Source organism: Ovis canadensis, chromosome 10, assembly GCF_042477335.2.
Source record: "Ovis canadensis isolate MfBH-ARS-UI-01 breed Bighorn chromosome 10, ARS-UI_OviCan_v2, whole genome shotgun sequence".
Classification (NCBI taxonomy): Eukaryota; Metazoa; Chordata; class Mammalia; order Artiodactyla; family Bovidae; genus Ovis; species Ovis canadensis.
In genome coordinates this window covers 91,233,531-91,251,171 of record NC_091254.1, presented here as the reverse complement: position 1 = coordinate 91,251,171, position 17,641 = coordinate 91,233,531, and the positions used below count along the sequence as shown (strand labels likewise).

At 42.1% G+C, this 17,641-nt stretch overlaps 1 protein-coding gene across 1 annotated transcript in view; it reads left to right on the top strand.

Moving 5' to 3' along the window:
- NALCN (sodium leak channel, non-selective) overlaps positions 1 to 17,641 on the top strand; it is a 303,444-nt gene that overhangs the window by 16,016 nt on the left and 269,787 nt on the right. Inside the window, exons 2-3 of the mRNA XM_069601972.1 lie at positions 5,438 to 5,584; positions 11,498 to 11,680. Coding sequence (XP_069458073.1) covers positions 5,477 to 5,584; positions 11,498 to 11,680 — 291 coding nt within the window. The 5' untranslated portion in view covers positions 5,438 to 5,476. The remainder of the gene's footprint in view (positions 1 to 5,437; positions 5,585 to 11,497; positions 11,681 to 17,641) is intronic.

Here is a 17,641-nt window from a genome sequence, read left to right as displayed (position 1 = left end):
ATGGATGTGAGAGTTGGACTGTGGAGAAAGCTGCGCACTGAAGAATTGATGCTTTTGAACTGTGGTGTTGGAGAAGACTCTTGAGAGTCCCTTGGACTGAAGGGAGATCCAACCAGTCCATTCTAAAGGAGATCAGTCCTAGGTCCAAACTCCAGTACTTTGGCCACCTCATGGGAAGAGTTGACTCATTGGAAAAGACCTGATGCTGGGAGGGATTGAGGGCAGGAGGAGAAGGGGACGACAGAGGATGAGATGGGTGCATGGCCTCACCGACTTGACGGACATGATTTTGAGTAAACTCAGGAAGTTGGTGATGGACAGGGAGGCCTGGTGTGCTGTGATTCACAGGGTCGCAAAGAGTCGGACACGACCGAGTGACTGAACTTTGAACTTATCATGAACAGAACTGTAGCTAAATGATTCCACTCGAACTTGTAAAGACCCCAGAGACTGAGCACACAAATAACCAGAAGAGGAGCTGTTGATTTTGCTGTGTCACCAGTTGTAATGATGCCTGATGACCAGAGATAGATATGTGACTGCTGTCTCCTTTGGGGGCTTTTTAGAATAAAAGAGATGCGGTAAGTCTGCTGGGGTGGTGTGTTTCTCTCCTCTGCACTTTTATTCCCAAACATCACATCTTCTCATTGTAACAGACAAATCATGTGTAGAGACAGAAACTCTTTGTGAGTTAAGTTAGGAAATCGGAATCAATGGTGGGGAATTGGCAGCAGACAACAGAGGACACAGCTGTGAAAAGGTGCTGAAGCAGTTGAGAACGGTTGGAGGATGGCGGGTCATCAGATGTTTGGCCAACTCAAGTGGAGCGTGTGGATATGAGCGTGAAAGAGGCACAAGCGAAAATCCCCAGGTCTCAGTGTCCTTGAAACATGAGGTTAAATGAGCTCCGGAAATGCCTTGCGGTTCCCTGCTCTATGCCCAGCCCCTGTCTTGGTGCCTGTGCCCTAGTGGATTCCTAGCATTTTCTGTATGAATGAATGAGTGGGAAACTAGGGGATGAGCAGAGGTTGTCTGGATTTACAGGAGAGACCATCTCAGTGATTCTGATAAAAGACAAAACAGAGACTTCCCTGGTGGTCCAATTGCTAAGACTCCGTGCTCCCAAAGTACAGGGACCTGGGTTCCATCCCTGGTCAGGGCACTAGAGCCCACATGTTGAAATTAAGAGTTCGTATGCCACATCTAAAAGAGCCTGTGTGCCTCAACTAAGACTTGGTGCAGTCAAATAAATATTAAAAAAAAAAGAGACAGGCCATATTAGAAAGGGTGATGTCAGGAATTCCCTGGTAGTCCAGGGGTTTAAGACTCTGCGCTTTACTGCTGAGGGCCTGGATTTAATCCCTGGTTGGGGAACTAAGATCTTGCAAGCTGCATGACATGGCCTGGAGACAAAAAAGGGTGATATTTATGGCCATGCAGACCTGAGGCCCCATGGCCTGGAAGGGACTCTAGTAACAAGGATCAGGGGAAAGGGACCTTGGACATATGGGAAGTCACCTGTGTGAATCTGTGGCGTGATAGTCTGTGCACGTGTGAGGCCTGCCTGCGGGGACCAGAAACGTTCAGGGCAGGGTTGTTACGGTTCAGTTGCTCAGTCATGTCCAACTCTTTGTGACCCCATGAACTGCAGCACACCAGGCTTCCCTGTCCTTCTCTGTCTCCCAGAGGCTGCTCAGATTCATGTCCATTGAGTCAGTGATGCCATCCAATTATCTCATCCTCTGCCGTCCCCTTCTCCTCCTGCCTTCAGTCTTTCCCAGCATCAGGGTCTTTTCCAATGAGTCAGTTCTTCGCATCAGGTGGCCAAAGTATTGGAGCTTCAGCTTCAGCATCAGTCCATCCAGTGTGTATTCAGGGTTGATTTCAGGGCAATAGGATCTGGGAACAGGGAAGAAGAAGTGAAGTGGAAGGATGTCTGACCAGTAACCCCTGTCCTGTTGGTTTTCAAGTGATGATGGTGTTGGCATGGCTACAGTTGAGGGAGAAGCCACGTAGGTACCTGACTCATAATAGAAGCTGCTGGACACCAACAGATGGTGATGGACACTGTGAGAGCAGATGCTCATTTAAGGGGTTAAGTACAGAGGCCAGGCGCATGGACAGCAGGTAAAAGACGTGCTGGAAACCATAATTTGGAAGATTCAGAAGACTAATGCAAACCTAAGGGAGTTACCAGGAGAAGAAATGACCCACAGGGTTGCAAGTACCTCACAGCTAAAAAAAAAAAAAAGAAGAAGAATATATTTTATTTTGGTCCAGAGAGAGCTAGGATGATCTGAGGAAAGCGTATGCCAGTAGAAGTAAAAATGTTGCTGTCACAGAATACAAAACTGAATTTTAACCATTTAAAAGAGAGTGATGAACCAAAGTGGTTTTTCTCCCTGAGTTGCCACTAGCTGTTTCCAAGGAAAAGATTCATCAATGAACATATTGTAAGTGTGCAGCCTCCGCCCACTATTGAGCTATTTGAATACCAACTGCTTTTGATAAAGCTACTGGAAATCATGCTTGTCAAACTTCCTGCACTGCCTTATGAAGGACACTTCTGTTAACAGAGACCAAAAATACATTGGGTTATAGATACATGAGAGTGATAAGGCTAAGATACACAGAAGCAATTTCCTATCAAAATAATAAGTGTACCTAGGATACTTAAATATTCCCGCTGGTCTTTATCAGGAGAATAATAGGCCTGCTGTCCTCAGTTATATTGGTTCAACATGAATGAATGTGTACGACAATATTTCTATATATAAAAGAAAATTGTTGCCTCAACTTAATTTTGGATTCTTCACATTTGTAAATTGAGACATCCAGGAGACAATGAAAGACAGGGAAGCCTGGCATGCTGCAGTCCCCTGGGTCGCAAAGAGTCGGACACAACAGTGTTTGTAAATTGAACTTATTTTACTCCTTGATGATATTTTATAAGAAATAAGTCACGATTTCAGTGATTCAGGAGCTGGTTGTTGAGGGGTTTTTCACTGCATGATTATTGATTAAAATTGTGGAGCGAGTGAGGAGACAAAGAGAGTGAGCTGGGCGGTCAGGCAAGAAAAGGGAAATTTATTAGAGGAAAACGAGAGGGTGACTGGCCCTTAAGGAGAAACCAGCATCTTCCCTTTCTTTTTTCTTTTTTTTTTTGCATCTTTCCTTTCTGACGGGGTCTTTCTTATACCCTGCCAGTGAAAAATTCTCTGAAGGGGTGGCTAGTTTTTAGCCTGTAGCTGAGTCCTGTGGTCACGTAGCCTAAGGTCTGGAATCTGGTGGTTTCATAGCTTTGAGAAGGTAGGCGCCAGTGAGAAAACAGAATCTTGTTTGGGCAGTCTGGTCAGTCTCAAGGATCCCTGTGACTTTATTCTTTGTTTGTGAGGGCAACATAATGAGCCATCTTAACAGTGAGCCCCCAGGTAGACCCTATGAAAAGTAGTATGACTCTGGATGTAAATACATTTTGTTGCGTTTGAATGCATGTGTGGGTTCCCTAGGATTTCTTGGGCACTGCTTGATTTGGTGGCACTTTTGTATTTGTAAAGCAAGGGTGAAGTGGTTTGATAACTACTGCCGTTCATCAATGGTGCATTGTTTTGGCGGCTCAAATATACCAGTCATGGAGATTTTTGAAAAATAAGATTCTGGATGTCTACTTCGCCAGGATAACAAATCCTTTGTCAAAAGTCTGTTTTGCTCCTGATGGGATATTGCTAAGACAAGGTACATAGAATTAACGTGTGAAGATATCACATTTATACATCAAGTAATTTTCAGGCCTTAACTATGGCCAGATCAGAAGAGAAATAAATGGCCTTCCACCGGCCCAGTGGAAAGGTATTATGATAAATTTTTTCTTATATCATCTTGGAACAACATTGTAAAATCAGTGTTTGTTTCCTCCTTTGCATTGTGTTATCTTTAAGGATTTCTAAAAGATTCGGTATCCAGTTTTTTGGTACATAGGAGACTGTCATTCAAGAAGCATCCGAAATTGAGGCCACCAAATGCCCCCTCCCCATAAATCAGAGAACAAGAATAATTTGAATATTCTGCATATATTTACATATCGATGTCAAGAGTCCCTAACTCCAATTATGTAAAATAAAATTAATTAGTGCAGCCTCCTGTAAAACCCATATTCAAATCCAATATTCAGGACAAGGCAGCCTGGAAACACCTACCACACCTTAAAGGCAATTAGCTTGATTTCTTCCGGGAAAAGGAGGGTCAGGCAGATGCACCTACCTTGGTGCATCAAGGGGAACAGACACAGAGGTAGATGTTTGAACACAGGGAATCAGATCCCAGGCAGTTGGTCCTGAGCTTCTGTGTTCTCTTTCCCAGTGAAAACTGCACGTATTTACACATACTGCAAACGCTGGCTTGTTCTTCTCGGGTTCCCACGAGCATTGCGTGGCACTCACTCTCCTTGGCGAGGATTCTTTCCCCAGCCCCAGGGAGACCAGAGAGTGTGCCAATGCTTATTCCTGGTGATAAAACTGCTGCATTTCTCCTGACTAAGCGTCCTCATGGGTGTGCACTGCTGGAAGGACCTTTACCCTCCCTTACCTGCCTTCAGAAGTTCTCCTAATTGTAGTTCAGCACCAACTTGGTCCATTACGAACACCTTAGACTCTACAGTTTAGAACTTCTTTTAAACCTCAGATTTGCTTGGATGGCCTGGGTTGCTGCCTCAAGACTGGACTTTCTCATGCTTGCATAAAAAAGACAAGAGGTGGGACTTCCCTGATGGTCCAGTGGTAAAAATTCTGTCTTCCAATGTAGGAGATGTGGGTTTGACCCCTGGTTGGGGAACTAAGATTCCACATGTGTGTGGGTGAGTGTGTGCTCAGTCATGTCTGACTCTGCGACTCCAAGTAGCCCACTGGGCTCCTCTGCCATGGAATTTTCCAGGCAAGAATACTGGAGTGGGTTGCCATTTCCTCCTTCAGTGGATCTTCCTGACTCAGGGATTGAACCCAGGTCTCCTACATTGAAGGCAGATTCTTTACATGCTGAGCCACCAGGGAAGCCCCTTTAACCTTTCTAGTTGCATGTATTTATTATATACAGTAAATGGAACTTGAGTGTAATTAACAAACTTGCCAGGTAAAAATGTAATTAACAAACTTGCTAGTGGTAAAGAATCCACCTGTCAATGCAAGAGACATAAGAGACATGGGTTTGATCCCTGGGTCAGGAAGATCCCTTGGAGTAGGGCATGGAAACCCACTCCATTATTCTTGCCTGGAGAATCCCATAGAAAGAGAAGCCTGGTGGGCTGCAGTCCATGGGATTGCAAAGAGTCAGACATGACTGAGCAACTTAGCACGCATATATGCAGGCTTGCATGGGGACTTCGTTTTTGTGATCAGGGTAAGGATGGTTTGGGGACTAACTCACTCTGTCTTTCTTCTCTTAGACTGTGGTTTTGAACTTGCTTCCCAGAGCTAACTTCAGCATGCTCAAACGGAAGCAGAGCTCCAGGGTGGAGGCCCAGCCGGTTACCGACTTTGGTCCCGATGAATCTCTGTCGGACAACGCAGACATCCTCTGGATTAACAAGCCAGTAAGTTTCTTTTTTAAAAAAGAAGAGAGAGGCACATGCTGATATGAAGCCGCTTTGATTCATTTAATTCAGAAGCTCCTGTCCCTGTGATTTGAAACGTCTGAGCGGCAGTAGAATGTGGGTGAGTCTTGGAGTCTGGGAGATGAAAACAATTCCGATGACACAATGAGATGCCACGTGAGTTACTCACAGAGGAGGCATCAGAGGTGGCTCCTCGGCCTGCCCTCTGTGCATGTCCTCCTCGGAGTCACAGAATGTGGAGTTAATGCCACTTCTCCGGCAGACCTGAAGCTGGAGACTGAGATGAGGGATCTCTTCACTTATCCTCACCATGCAGGAGTCTGAGGAGATAATCAGATGTTAGGAATTAAAGGTCTCCTTCTGAGTTGCAAGTAAAGGTTAATGAGATAGTGGATAGTGTCTGTGAAGAACTTGTCACCTTCTCTGCCTAATTAAGCTGATGAGAATTTGAGGCAAAGCCCAGCCACACGTAGTGTCATTGTACATGAGGAGACAGTCTAGCAGCCAGAGCTGCGGCTGAAGGCATTGTTGCAGGACTGGGAAGCTCAGCTTCCAACAGCAGTCCTGTTGTTCCGTCACTCAGTCATGTCTGACTCTTTGCGAACCCGTGGACTGCAGCACACCAGGCTTCCCTTCACCATCTCCTGGAGTTTGCTCAAGCTCATGTCTGTCGAGTCGGTGATGCCATCCAACCATCTCATCCTCTGTCGTCCCCTTCTCCTCCTGCCCTCAGTCTTTCCAGCATCAGGGTCTTTTCCAGGGAGTCAGATCTTCACATCAGGTGGCCAAACATTGGAGCTTCAGCTTCAGCATCAGTCCCTCCAGTGAATATTCAGGGTTGATTTCCTTTAGGACCGACTGGTTTGATCTCCCGTACAGGATCCACTCTCTTATCAAACTCAACAGCAGGAGCTGAAATCAGGAAATGAACTGCCACTCTGGTGCTGCTTGTCTTTCCCTTGACCTTGACCGTAATAAAGATGATCAGCCTTGGTCCCCTCTGTCCTCTCCGTTCTTATCTGTTCTCCAGACCGCTTCTCAGCTGCTCTTTCTTTCCACATTTCTGTGTCTGTTCACATCACCCTCTGCTTAACAATCACTGAAACATCCCTATTACCTACATTGACAGTTTTAAACAGTAGTTTGTATCATACGCAAGGCCCTTTATACTGTGGCTGTAACTTGTGCAGCAGCTGCCTTTCCTGCATCTACACTGTCCACTAATCGGCGGCTTCCTGCTCCTCCGAGGTGTCCAGCCAGTCCGCATTGTTTCCTTTGCCCTGAGATGCTTCTCCAGTGATGGGCTACCCAGGTGGCTCAGTGGTGAAGAATTCACCTGCAGTGCAAGACTCCCAGGAGACACAGGTTTGATCCCTGGGTTGGGAAGTTCCCCTGGAGGAGGGCATGGCAACCCACTCCAGTATTCTTGCCTGGAGAATCCCATGGACAGAGGAACCTGGCAGGCTATAGTCCATAGGGTTGCAAAGAGTCGGATACAACTGAAGCGATTTAGCACTCACACCCAGACGAGTCCAGTCCTCCTTGTCCATGCCACCCTTGCCCCCATCCACTCCGGAAGTCTCCTGCTTTGACCCTCCCCCACCACCAATGGAATGAACCTCTTCTCTTTCCACTTTTCCTAATTTATATGTGCTGGATATTCAAAAGCAGAGACATTACTTTGCCGACTAAGGTCCGTCTAGTCAAGGCTATGGTTTTTCCTGTGGTCATGTATGGATGTGAGAGTTGGACTGTGAAGAAGGCTGAGCGCCGAAGAATTGATGCTTTTGAACTGTGGTGTTGGAGAAGACTCTTGAGGGTCCCTTGGACTGCAAGGAGATCCAACCAGTCCATTCTGAAGGAGATCAACCCTGGGATTTCTTTGGAAGGAATGATGCTAAAGCTGATACTCCAGTACTTTGGCCACCTTATGAGAAGAGTTGACTTATTGGAAAAGACTCTGATGCTGGGAGGGATGGGGGGCAGGAGGAGAAGGGGACAACCGAGGATGAGATGGCTGGATGGCTTCACGGACTCAATGGACGTGAGTGTGAGTGAACTCCGGGAGTTGGTGATGGACAGGGAGGCCTGGTGTGCTGTGATTCATGGGGTCGCAAAGAGTCAGACACGACTGAACGACTGAACTGAACTGAAAGTCACCTCAGTCGTGTCCGACTCTGTGTGACCCCGTGGACTGTAGCCTACCAGGCTCCTCCGTCCATGGGATTTTCCAGGCAAGAGTACTGGAGTGGGTTGCCATTGCCTTCTCCTACTTTATATGTAGATGTAAGTAAAAAATGATTTCTGTATAAATATATATGTGATGCATCTTAGACCGAAATAGGCATAATATCACTCATCAGTGATGAGTTAGAAGTGTGTTGTTTCCATTGGTGTGTCTTCAGAGCCCAGTGTAATTTCCAACACGTAGTCGGTCTTTCCCATTCATGTTTAGGGAATTTTGAACGCAATACAAAATAAAGCCGTCATTTTTTCTTAGCGTCCACCAGTACAGAGCTTTCTGAGACCTGGAGAAGGTAGTTTTACAGATGTAGGCTCAGAAGACTAACTAGAATGATTGATGCTTAATGAGAATTCATTCTTTAAATCCATGATGGTTTTGTGGGAGAACTCATCTTTTGAGGCTCATTTATGTAATTAGGCCCTTTGTATTGGAGGCCTAGATGGATCTAAATTTACACGTGGTGTTTATTGAAGTGCTTCTTGATTGGCATGAAAAGCACATCAACTTTTAAAGTTAATCATCAGTGACTTATGTGGTATGGAAATTAGTGGCATTATGTCTTCATGCAAATATTACAACTGTCAGGTTAATATTATAACCCACTCACCAGCCTACAAGTGTCTGAGTCTCCTCAAAGTTCTGACAGCCTTTTCTGTTTTTTATCTTAGGTGGTTGTTAGCTTGTATGGCTTCAGAACCCATTGACTATGAAACTGAAACAGCTTTTTTTTTTTTTCCACAGACAGTATATTAAAGAATTAATATGACTGCATATATTATGTATATATATATAGGCTAGTCAATAGATAACACATTGAAATTATGTTTAGGAATTGTGTACTGATTTGTTAGTAATATTAATTGTGTGGGTTTAACATGCAAATGCATTAATATTTTTTAATCCTAGCTATTAATTTTCATAAGATATTATATGGATGATTTATGTCCTACACTTATACACAGGTACACACACAGAAACATCTTTAACTTTTTAATTCCTTCTTTATGTTAGGATTAGGGAAAGACCTCAAACAGCAAGTGCACTGCCAGCATTGCACAAAAATGTATTTTTTGGCATTTTGGGGAGAGATAGCTGAGCTAAATTTATATGAAACATGTTCTCAAAAATAAAGAGGAAGTTTCATTTATTATTAACTTTTGAAAGTATAGGATGAGAGCAGAGTTTAAAATATATTTTCATATACACATGTTAACTTAAGATAGTAGAATGAAACCCCTACATGTGGGAAGTGTTATGTATCAGTTACCTTTAAGAAGCATCTAGGGTCGGCTGGGATGCGCCCGTGTGCTAGATTCCAGGGAAGATAGAATAAATATGGCCTCAGAGTCCAGGTGCTCACAGTACATAAAAAGCATATCCGTTTTCTACATATTTTCATTGAATGAGGCTCTGTTGTGTCCTTATGTCCCAGTAAGTGTCAGGGGCTTTGGGATAGTGTGACCTGGTCCACATTGAGGTGAGGTTTTATTAACGTAGGACCACAGACAAGCTCCTTAACCTTCCTGAGTCTTAGTGCTTCCATGTGGAAATTAGGCTGCTTTGAGAATTAAATGATGTAAAATACTTCAGGCTCTGCTACAAAGCCACAGTCATCAAGACAGTATGGTACTGGCACAAAGACAGAAATATAGATCAATGGAACAAAATAGAAAGCCCAGAGATAAATCCACACACATATGGACACCTTATCTTTGACAAAGGAGGCAAGAATATACAATGGAGTAAAGACAATCTCTTTAGCAAGTGGTGCTGGGAAAACTGGTCAACCACTTGTAAAAGAATGAAACTAGATCACTTTTTAACACTGCACACGAAAATAAACACAAAATGGATTAAAGATCTAAATGTAAGACCAGAAACTATAAAACTCCTAGAGGAGAACATAGGCAAAACACTCTCCGACATAAATCAAAGCAGGATCCTCTATGATCCACCTCCCAGAATTCTGGAAATAAAAGCAAAAATAAACAAATGGGATCTAATTAAAATTAAAAGCTTCTGCACAACAAAGGAAAATATAAGCAAGGTGAAAAGACAGCCTTCTGAATGGGAGAAAATAATAGCAAATGAAACAACTGACAAACAACTAATCTCAAAAATATACAAGCAACTTATGCAGCTCAATTCCAGAAAAATAAACGACCCAATCAAAAAATGGGCCAAAGAACTAAATAGACATTTCTCCAAAGAAGACATATGGATGGCTAACAAACACATGAAAAGATGCTCAACATCACTCATTATTAGAGAAATGCAAATCAAAACCACAATGAGGTACCACTTCACACCAATCAGAATGTCTGCGATCCAAAAATCTGCAAGCAATAAATGCTGGAGAGGGTGTGGAGAAAAGGGAACCCTCCTACACTGTTGGTGGGAATGCAAGCTAGTATAGCCACTATGGAGAACAGTGTGGAGATTCCTTAAAAAAATTGCAAATAGAACAGCCTTAATGACCCAGCAATCCTACTGCTGGGCATACACACCGAGGAAACCAGAATTGAAAGAGACACATGTACCCCAGTGTTCATCGCAGCACTATTTACAATAACCAGGACATGGAAACAACCTAGATGTCCATCAGCAGATGAATGGATAAGAAAGCTGTGGTACATATACACAATGGAGTATTACTCAGCCGTTAAAAAGAATACATTTGAATCAGTTCTGATGAGATGGATGAAACTGGAGCCGATTATACAGAGTGAAGTAAGCCAGAAAGAAAAACACCAATACAGTATACTAACACATATATATGGAATTTAGAAAGATGGCAATGATGACCCTGTATGCAAGACAGCAAAAAAGACACAGATGTGTATAGCAGACTTTTGGACTCAGAGGGAGAGGGAGAGGGTGGGATGATTTGGGAGAATGGCATTGAAACATGTATACTATCACGTAAGAAGCAAATCACCAGTCTATGTCTGATGCAGGATACAGCATGCTTGGGGCTGGTGCATGGGGATGACCCAGAAGGATGTTATGGGGAGGGAGGTGGGAGGGGGGTTCGTGTTTGAGAACGCATGTACACCCGTGGTGGATTCATGTCAATGTATGGCAAAACCAATACAGTATTGTAAAGTAAAATAAAGTAAAAAGAAAATAATAAAAAAATAAAGTTCCTGCTGAGAGAAAAAAAAAGAAAATATTTAGCACATTATCAGTATTTAATATGTTAGTTTTGTTTTTCTTTTCTCCCTAAGTAACCCAAGTGTTAGTTGCTTAGTCATGTCCAATTCTTTGCAACCCCATGGACTGTAGCCTGCCAGGCTCCTCTGTCCATGGAATTCTCTAGGCAAGAATACTGGAGTATTCTGGTAGCCCTTCCCTTCTCTAGGGGATCTTCCCAACCCAGGGACTGAACCCATGTCTTCTGCACTGCAAGCGTTTCTTTACCATCTGAGCCCCTAGAGAAGGCCCCCTTTTCTCCCTAGTGGTGAAATATTGGGTTGGCCAAGAAGTTTGTTCAGAGTTTTCTATAAGATGTTACAGAAAACCCAAATGAACTTCTTGGCCAGCCCAGTATTTCCAACTCAGTATTACGTTTTCCAAATAGTGTGGTTCATAACACGGGTTTCAGATGTTTCATGCCATCAGATAGTAACTCTGGGCCATCTCCACAGTGGGTTCACTCTCTGCTGCGCATCTGTGCCATCATCAGCGTCATCTCAGTCTGTATGAACACGCCCATGACCTTCGAACACTACCCTCCTCTGCAGTACGTGACCTTTACCCTGGACACTCTCTTGATGTTTCTCTACACAGCAGAGATGATCGCCAAGATGCACATCCGGGGGATTGTCAAGGTGAGTGTTTCCATGTTATTTAAGCTCAAAACAAAAGCACACTGAATTCATTTAATGTTTTCATGTTAATTTCAGTCAAATAAAACATCTCTTTATTTTATCGATATTGAAGTCCTTTTAAGAGGGTATAATTCCAGATATTGGCAAAAACACGATACATTTAAGAGTATTATAAAAGTGAAGTCAATCGTGTAAGGCATAAAGTCTTGGAATATCTGAGAAGCAGCTACGTGGCCCCACCTCCAGCTTCCTGAAGGCCAGAGGAGGGTCTTTCATGCCACCTACAGGGTGATCATGCCACCTAAGCCAAGGAGGCACCTGTTGCTTTATGGAATGCAGAATAAGCGTTATATGTGATAAATTTGCAGTGTGATGATAAAAGGGAGGATCTCATTTGCCTGAGGCATACTAAAGATGTAAAGAGGTAAAAAGAGAGACTTGAAATGGAAAGGAATTCCAAGACTGTAAGACAAGAATGTGTAGCATGAAATTGGTGCCATTGGGAGACAATAAAGAAAGAAATGAAAGAAAAAGAAATAAGAAAAGAAGGGAAATTTCTATCCTGGGGAATCTCTTCCTCCTGTGACACTAACCTTTATAGAGGTTAAATGGAAATCCCAAATGAACTTTCTGGCCAGCCCAATAATCTCATCTCAGTATTATAGATGGTGCTGTCTCTAAAGTATTTTGATGGGTTTACTTGCTAAGTCATGTCTGACTCTTGTGACCCTGTGGACTGTCCATGGGATTCTCCAGGCAAGCATACTGAAGTGGGTTGCTGTTTCCATCTCCAAAAACTATTATAAGTTGTGCTATTTAGAGAGTCAGTGGTACAATGAAACAGCAGAATGGGTATTAGGGTTTGACAAATGAAAGTTTTGACTCAAATTAGGATTTGAGTCTTTTCATTTATTGGCTGTATAAATATCTCAATGGAAGTAATTGTGATGGAGAAGAGCCTTATTTTGTACAACATTTTTGAGAATTTAATGAGCTGATGCTTAAGATGTATTTATTGGGTCAACTTCATTGCTTCTCTTTACACATAATACATTGTATGCTGTCTTTAAAAGAGAGGAATCACAATCAACGCCCTACTGTCTTCATTTTTAACTTTTTAAAACATTTTATTAAGGAAATTTTTTAATTTACATGAAAGTAGAGATTATAGTTAGAACGAATACCTATATATAACTCAACATCAGTAGTTATCAATACTTGTCCAGTTCTATTTCTTTTTAAGACAACTCTGAGAAATCAGATTATTTTGGAAACAACTTATGCATTGCCAACTGATAAAATCTTTTTTTCTAAATATTGCGTTGGGTACAGTTAGCAATAATTTCTTATTGTAGGCCAATACGCAATCCATATTCATGATGCCCCCCTTGTCATGAGTATTTTCTTTTAGAGTTAACTTCTTTGAGTCATGACTCAAAAAAGCAGCACAAAATGTATTTTTTTGGGTTTGATGTTTGAATATTTTATCATGTTAAGGGATTAAACATAAATTTCAACTTTTGAGAGTTGTATCATGAACAGCTTTTACATTTTGTTGAATGATTATTTTTCCCTTTGACTCATAATAATGTGGCTTTCCTAGTAATCAAACCATCCTTACATTCCAAGAAAAAACCTGGCTGGGTCATAACACAGTTTTGTTCTGTTTTAATATACTATTTCATTATATTTGTTATTACTTTTCTTATTTAAATTTTGTTTAATCTCTATCAGGCTTGATATTAGCTATTCAGTGTATATATATGCTGTGTATATGTACTTTTGTGCTCTAAAATAATCTGAGTAATCTTGAAACTGTTTTAGCTTGAAACATTTGGTAGAAATCTCCTGTGAAACCATTGTATCCTAGTACTTTTTTGATGGGACTCCCTTTCTTTAAATGGGTTTGTTTAGACTTGCTTGGTCTTTACTTGATGAAATAAATTTTTTTAAAGAAATTGTCCACCATTAAGTTTAACTTATTAATAGTGAATGTTTACAATGTACTGATTTCCAACTAAAATATTTGTACAGCTTTTTTTCAAAAATGAAAATTTGTGAAGAAAAGAGTAACCTGATGCTTAAAATAGAACATGATTTACACATATACTTTATTTGGGTCGATAGACTCAAATCCTGTGTCCCTGGAAAGGCTAATCTTCAGGGAAAAAATAGGGAAGAGAAGGTAGTGATGCACTTAACACTTAACAGTTGTTAAAGAGATAAAGAATGCCAGCACAAGATTTAGCCCCCAAGAACTGTGGAGCTGTATGCACACCCTACCTTTTGCAGGTTGTGGACAATGGCAGTGTTTCCACTGCATACATGCAGATACACAATAGTGGTTCTTCTAATTACACAGTGACTGGGGCAAGTATTTTTGCAAATGTGCATAGTGAACATTTGTATGGTGAGAATTCAGATAGTGAGAGATCAGTATTTTGTGGAAAACGCTCTAACAGTGGTCTGAAAAAGTGATAGGGGAAAGGGGGCACCAAAAAATAGTGACAAAATCTGTTTGGGGCTGCCCAGAAAAGTCTTGAAGAAAGAGAATGTTGAAGTCTTGTCTTGAAGGATAAGGAGGTGTGGGCTATGGCTGGTGTCATGCGGAGGGAAGTAAAGGATTTCACGGAGAGAGGAAAGCAATGCTCTGAGACACACAGCCTTGGAACAGACTGGAGCCTTGGGGTGCTCTGTGTAGTCTTAGTCAGGAGTAGCAGATGGTATGCCCAGGGAACAGCAGGGGAGGACCCTGGGAAGGGAGACCAGCTGCATCTTGGAGGACCCTGCGGCCTTGTGAGGAGCTCAGACTTCCTTCTGTGGTCAGTTAAGAGGCATGGGAGATCGGAGTACGAGTGACATAGTTTGATTTGTATTTGAGAAGTTCATGGTGGAGATCACACGCTCCGTGCACTGCAGGAGAGAGAAACTGAAGCACAGAGGCCTTCCGGCAAAAAATGTCCTTCGAAAGTTTCATTAAAGGCATGTATCTGCTTGAAGGATTTCACATCTCTTATAACATTTCCCAAGCCTGACTATATCTGCCAATTAATTTTCACTCCCCGATCATTTGTTTCTAATTGACTCTCCCACGAATTCCTGTTCTGAGAAGCATTGCAGCTCGACCAAATCCCTACGGGCAAAAATAAAGCATTGGGGTGATATATGTTTGTGTTTTTGTGAAGCATTCCATGTAGTGCAGACTGTGAAGTCTTCAGACAATTCTCAGTTGTCTATTTTTCATCTGGCAACAGACCTGGCTAAAAAGTAGCATGCGTCCTCTGAGCATTGTTGAAGTAATAAATAATAATGCTAAGACACAGTGACAGATGGTCCCTGGGAATGCAGAACAATAAATCATGTGCTTATGAAACTACTCCCATGCATATTGTTTTGTGACTGCAAACTATATCCCTATGAATGTCTTCAGGTAAATGTGTTTGTTTTCTCTGCTTGTTAAATCCTTGCATAGCAATTTAAGTTTCTCTCTTCTACTGTATAATTGATTGGCAGCCTCCAAGTGTTTACCTTTATAAAGATTGATAGACAACTCTTGAATAACTCATCTCCTCGGCACCAGCCTGCTGATTTCTGCCCATAACTCAAGCACTCTCTCCTCTTCAGTTCTTGTTGATGCAACAAGCAAATTAAAAGACCTTTCTTTCATATTGGGAGACATTACAGTTTCTCAAGTACCAGTGGGCCTTCATGTGTGTTAGTTTCTATTTCCATATTTTGGAAGCAGGGGGGAGGGACAATTTATTATTTGCAAGTATTATAACTTGAACATGAATACAGTAGGATTTTAAAAGGATCTGGACATACTGATACATTGAATCATAGCACCATTTAACCAGTTATGGTGAAGAGTCTTTGAAAATACAAACTGAAAAAGAGACAATGAGTTAAACGTCTCAGACACAAAGTGCAGCATGAGATTATGTTACTGAACCAAACTTGGGTCTGTTCACCTTCACCCAGTAAAGCCAGTCTGCTGACACGGGGTTGTGGTCAAGGCAAGTACAGTGTTTACTTCAGAGCCCAGCAAGGAGTATGGGCAGCTAATGCTAAAAGGACCCAAACTCCCAGAAGGGTTTCAGGGAAGGGATTTTAAAGGTCAGATGAGGAAAAGGTCAAGGAGTGCCTGACCAGCTCATGGAGCTGGTGGTGTGGTAACTACCTTCTGGTTCCAGCTAGTCTGGGTCTAGGTGCTGGTCAGCATGCCGTTAACTTCTTTCACCTTGTGGGATTTTAGTAACTGCAAAACAACTCAAGGATGTGGCTCAGAATTTTATCTACAGCCCTGGAAGAAGAATTACAGGTCCTTGACTTTGTTTTATGGTTCAGCTATTATTTGGCCTTATTAAACTGTTTTTCTATGTTTCTATATTTTCTCACTTTCCTGATTGAGTTTGCTCTTTAGAACTCCAGGAAGGCCTAGGAGGTTAGAGCTTTTGTATGAACAAAATGTGGGGGACACAGCAGGGTCCCGCTTATCTTCAGTTATACTTCAAAGCACCAGGTTTCAGAGCCTGTATTCTGTTCATGAAAAGGTATTTCGTCCTTACGGAGCCTTAGTGAGTATTGATAATGGTTGATATGATTTCAATTTCAATTCAGTCATATTTGCAATCTCATTACAATGCAAAAATTATATAAACCTTGTGCTGCTGTGCTTAGTCATGTCTGTTTTGTGACCCCATGGACTGTAGCCCACTAGGCTCCTCTATCCATGGAATCCTCCAGGCAATGCTATTTCCTCCTCCAGGGGATCTTCTCCATCCAGGGACTGAACCTCTGTCTCTTGCATCTCCTGTACTGGCACTCAAATTCTTTACCATGGTGCCACCTGGGAAGCCCATATTAAACTTTGACCCAATTCCTATTTATGTGGCATATCAGCTTTGCTAATTCAAACTATACTAATCTGAGAAATATGCAAAAATTATCTAATAATTTCATCTGTGATCTTTCATGATTATTCAGGAGAAGAGTCTTAACTTTAAGGTATTACCTTTCAATGTACTACATCTTTCTCTTTTTGCTACAAAGAATCATTCCTTTAAAGGTACAGTATTAGTAGTTTCAGTGAATGGATAGATGCACGGATGCATTCATGAAGCATAAGCATTGACTTCTTACTGGCTGCACTGTAATCTGCTGCTGCTGCTACTGCTGCTAAGTCGCTTCAGTTGTGTCCGACTCTGTGTGACCCCATAGATAGCAGCCCACCAGGCTCCCCGGTCCCTGGGATTCTCCAGGCAAGAACACTGGAGTGGGTTGCCATTTCCTTCTCCAATGCACGAAAGTGAAAAGTGAAAGGAAAGTCGCACTACAGAGGCTCAAAAGACGTGGTTCATATGCTTGTCTCATCATTCATTTAATACGATGGTGCAAGGTAGTGGGAATACCGCCTGAAATTGTCTAAAGTTTCAAGATACTATTAATCTTCAGAGCAAACTCAAACATTGACAGTGGAGTGGAAGACAGACCGTTTTTAAAAAATGCAGCACCAGAGAATATGTTTAGAGAAGATTTAAGTAGGAAACCCAAACTACAGAAACTAAAATATAAGTTAATTAAATAGCTAGGTGGGAGTTACAAAGGACTATTCTGTCTGTTACACGGTGTGAACCTTATTTATATACATGAGCTGAGTTGCTGTTGGTTGCTTGATATAGGAGCAAAAGCACTGATTAGAGTGGGCCGTGGTCAGACCAAAGTCTGGAGGAGAAAACTGGCACAGACTGCAGGGAATTTTTTAGGAAGACAGAACAGCATGCAGGACAATGAATGCTAAAGGGCAAAAGGTTAAAAAAAAAAAAAAGATGGGAAAAATCTGAGTGTGATTGGCCTTTGTATCTTGGATCACTATTACCCAGCTCAAAGGTTTTTATAAATATTGAATGACTCCTCGAAACCAAAACCCAAAAAATACTGTGTAAAACTTCTGCTCAGTGG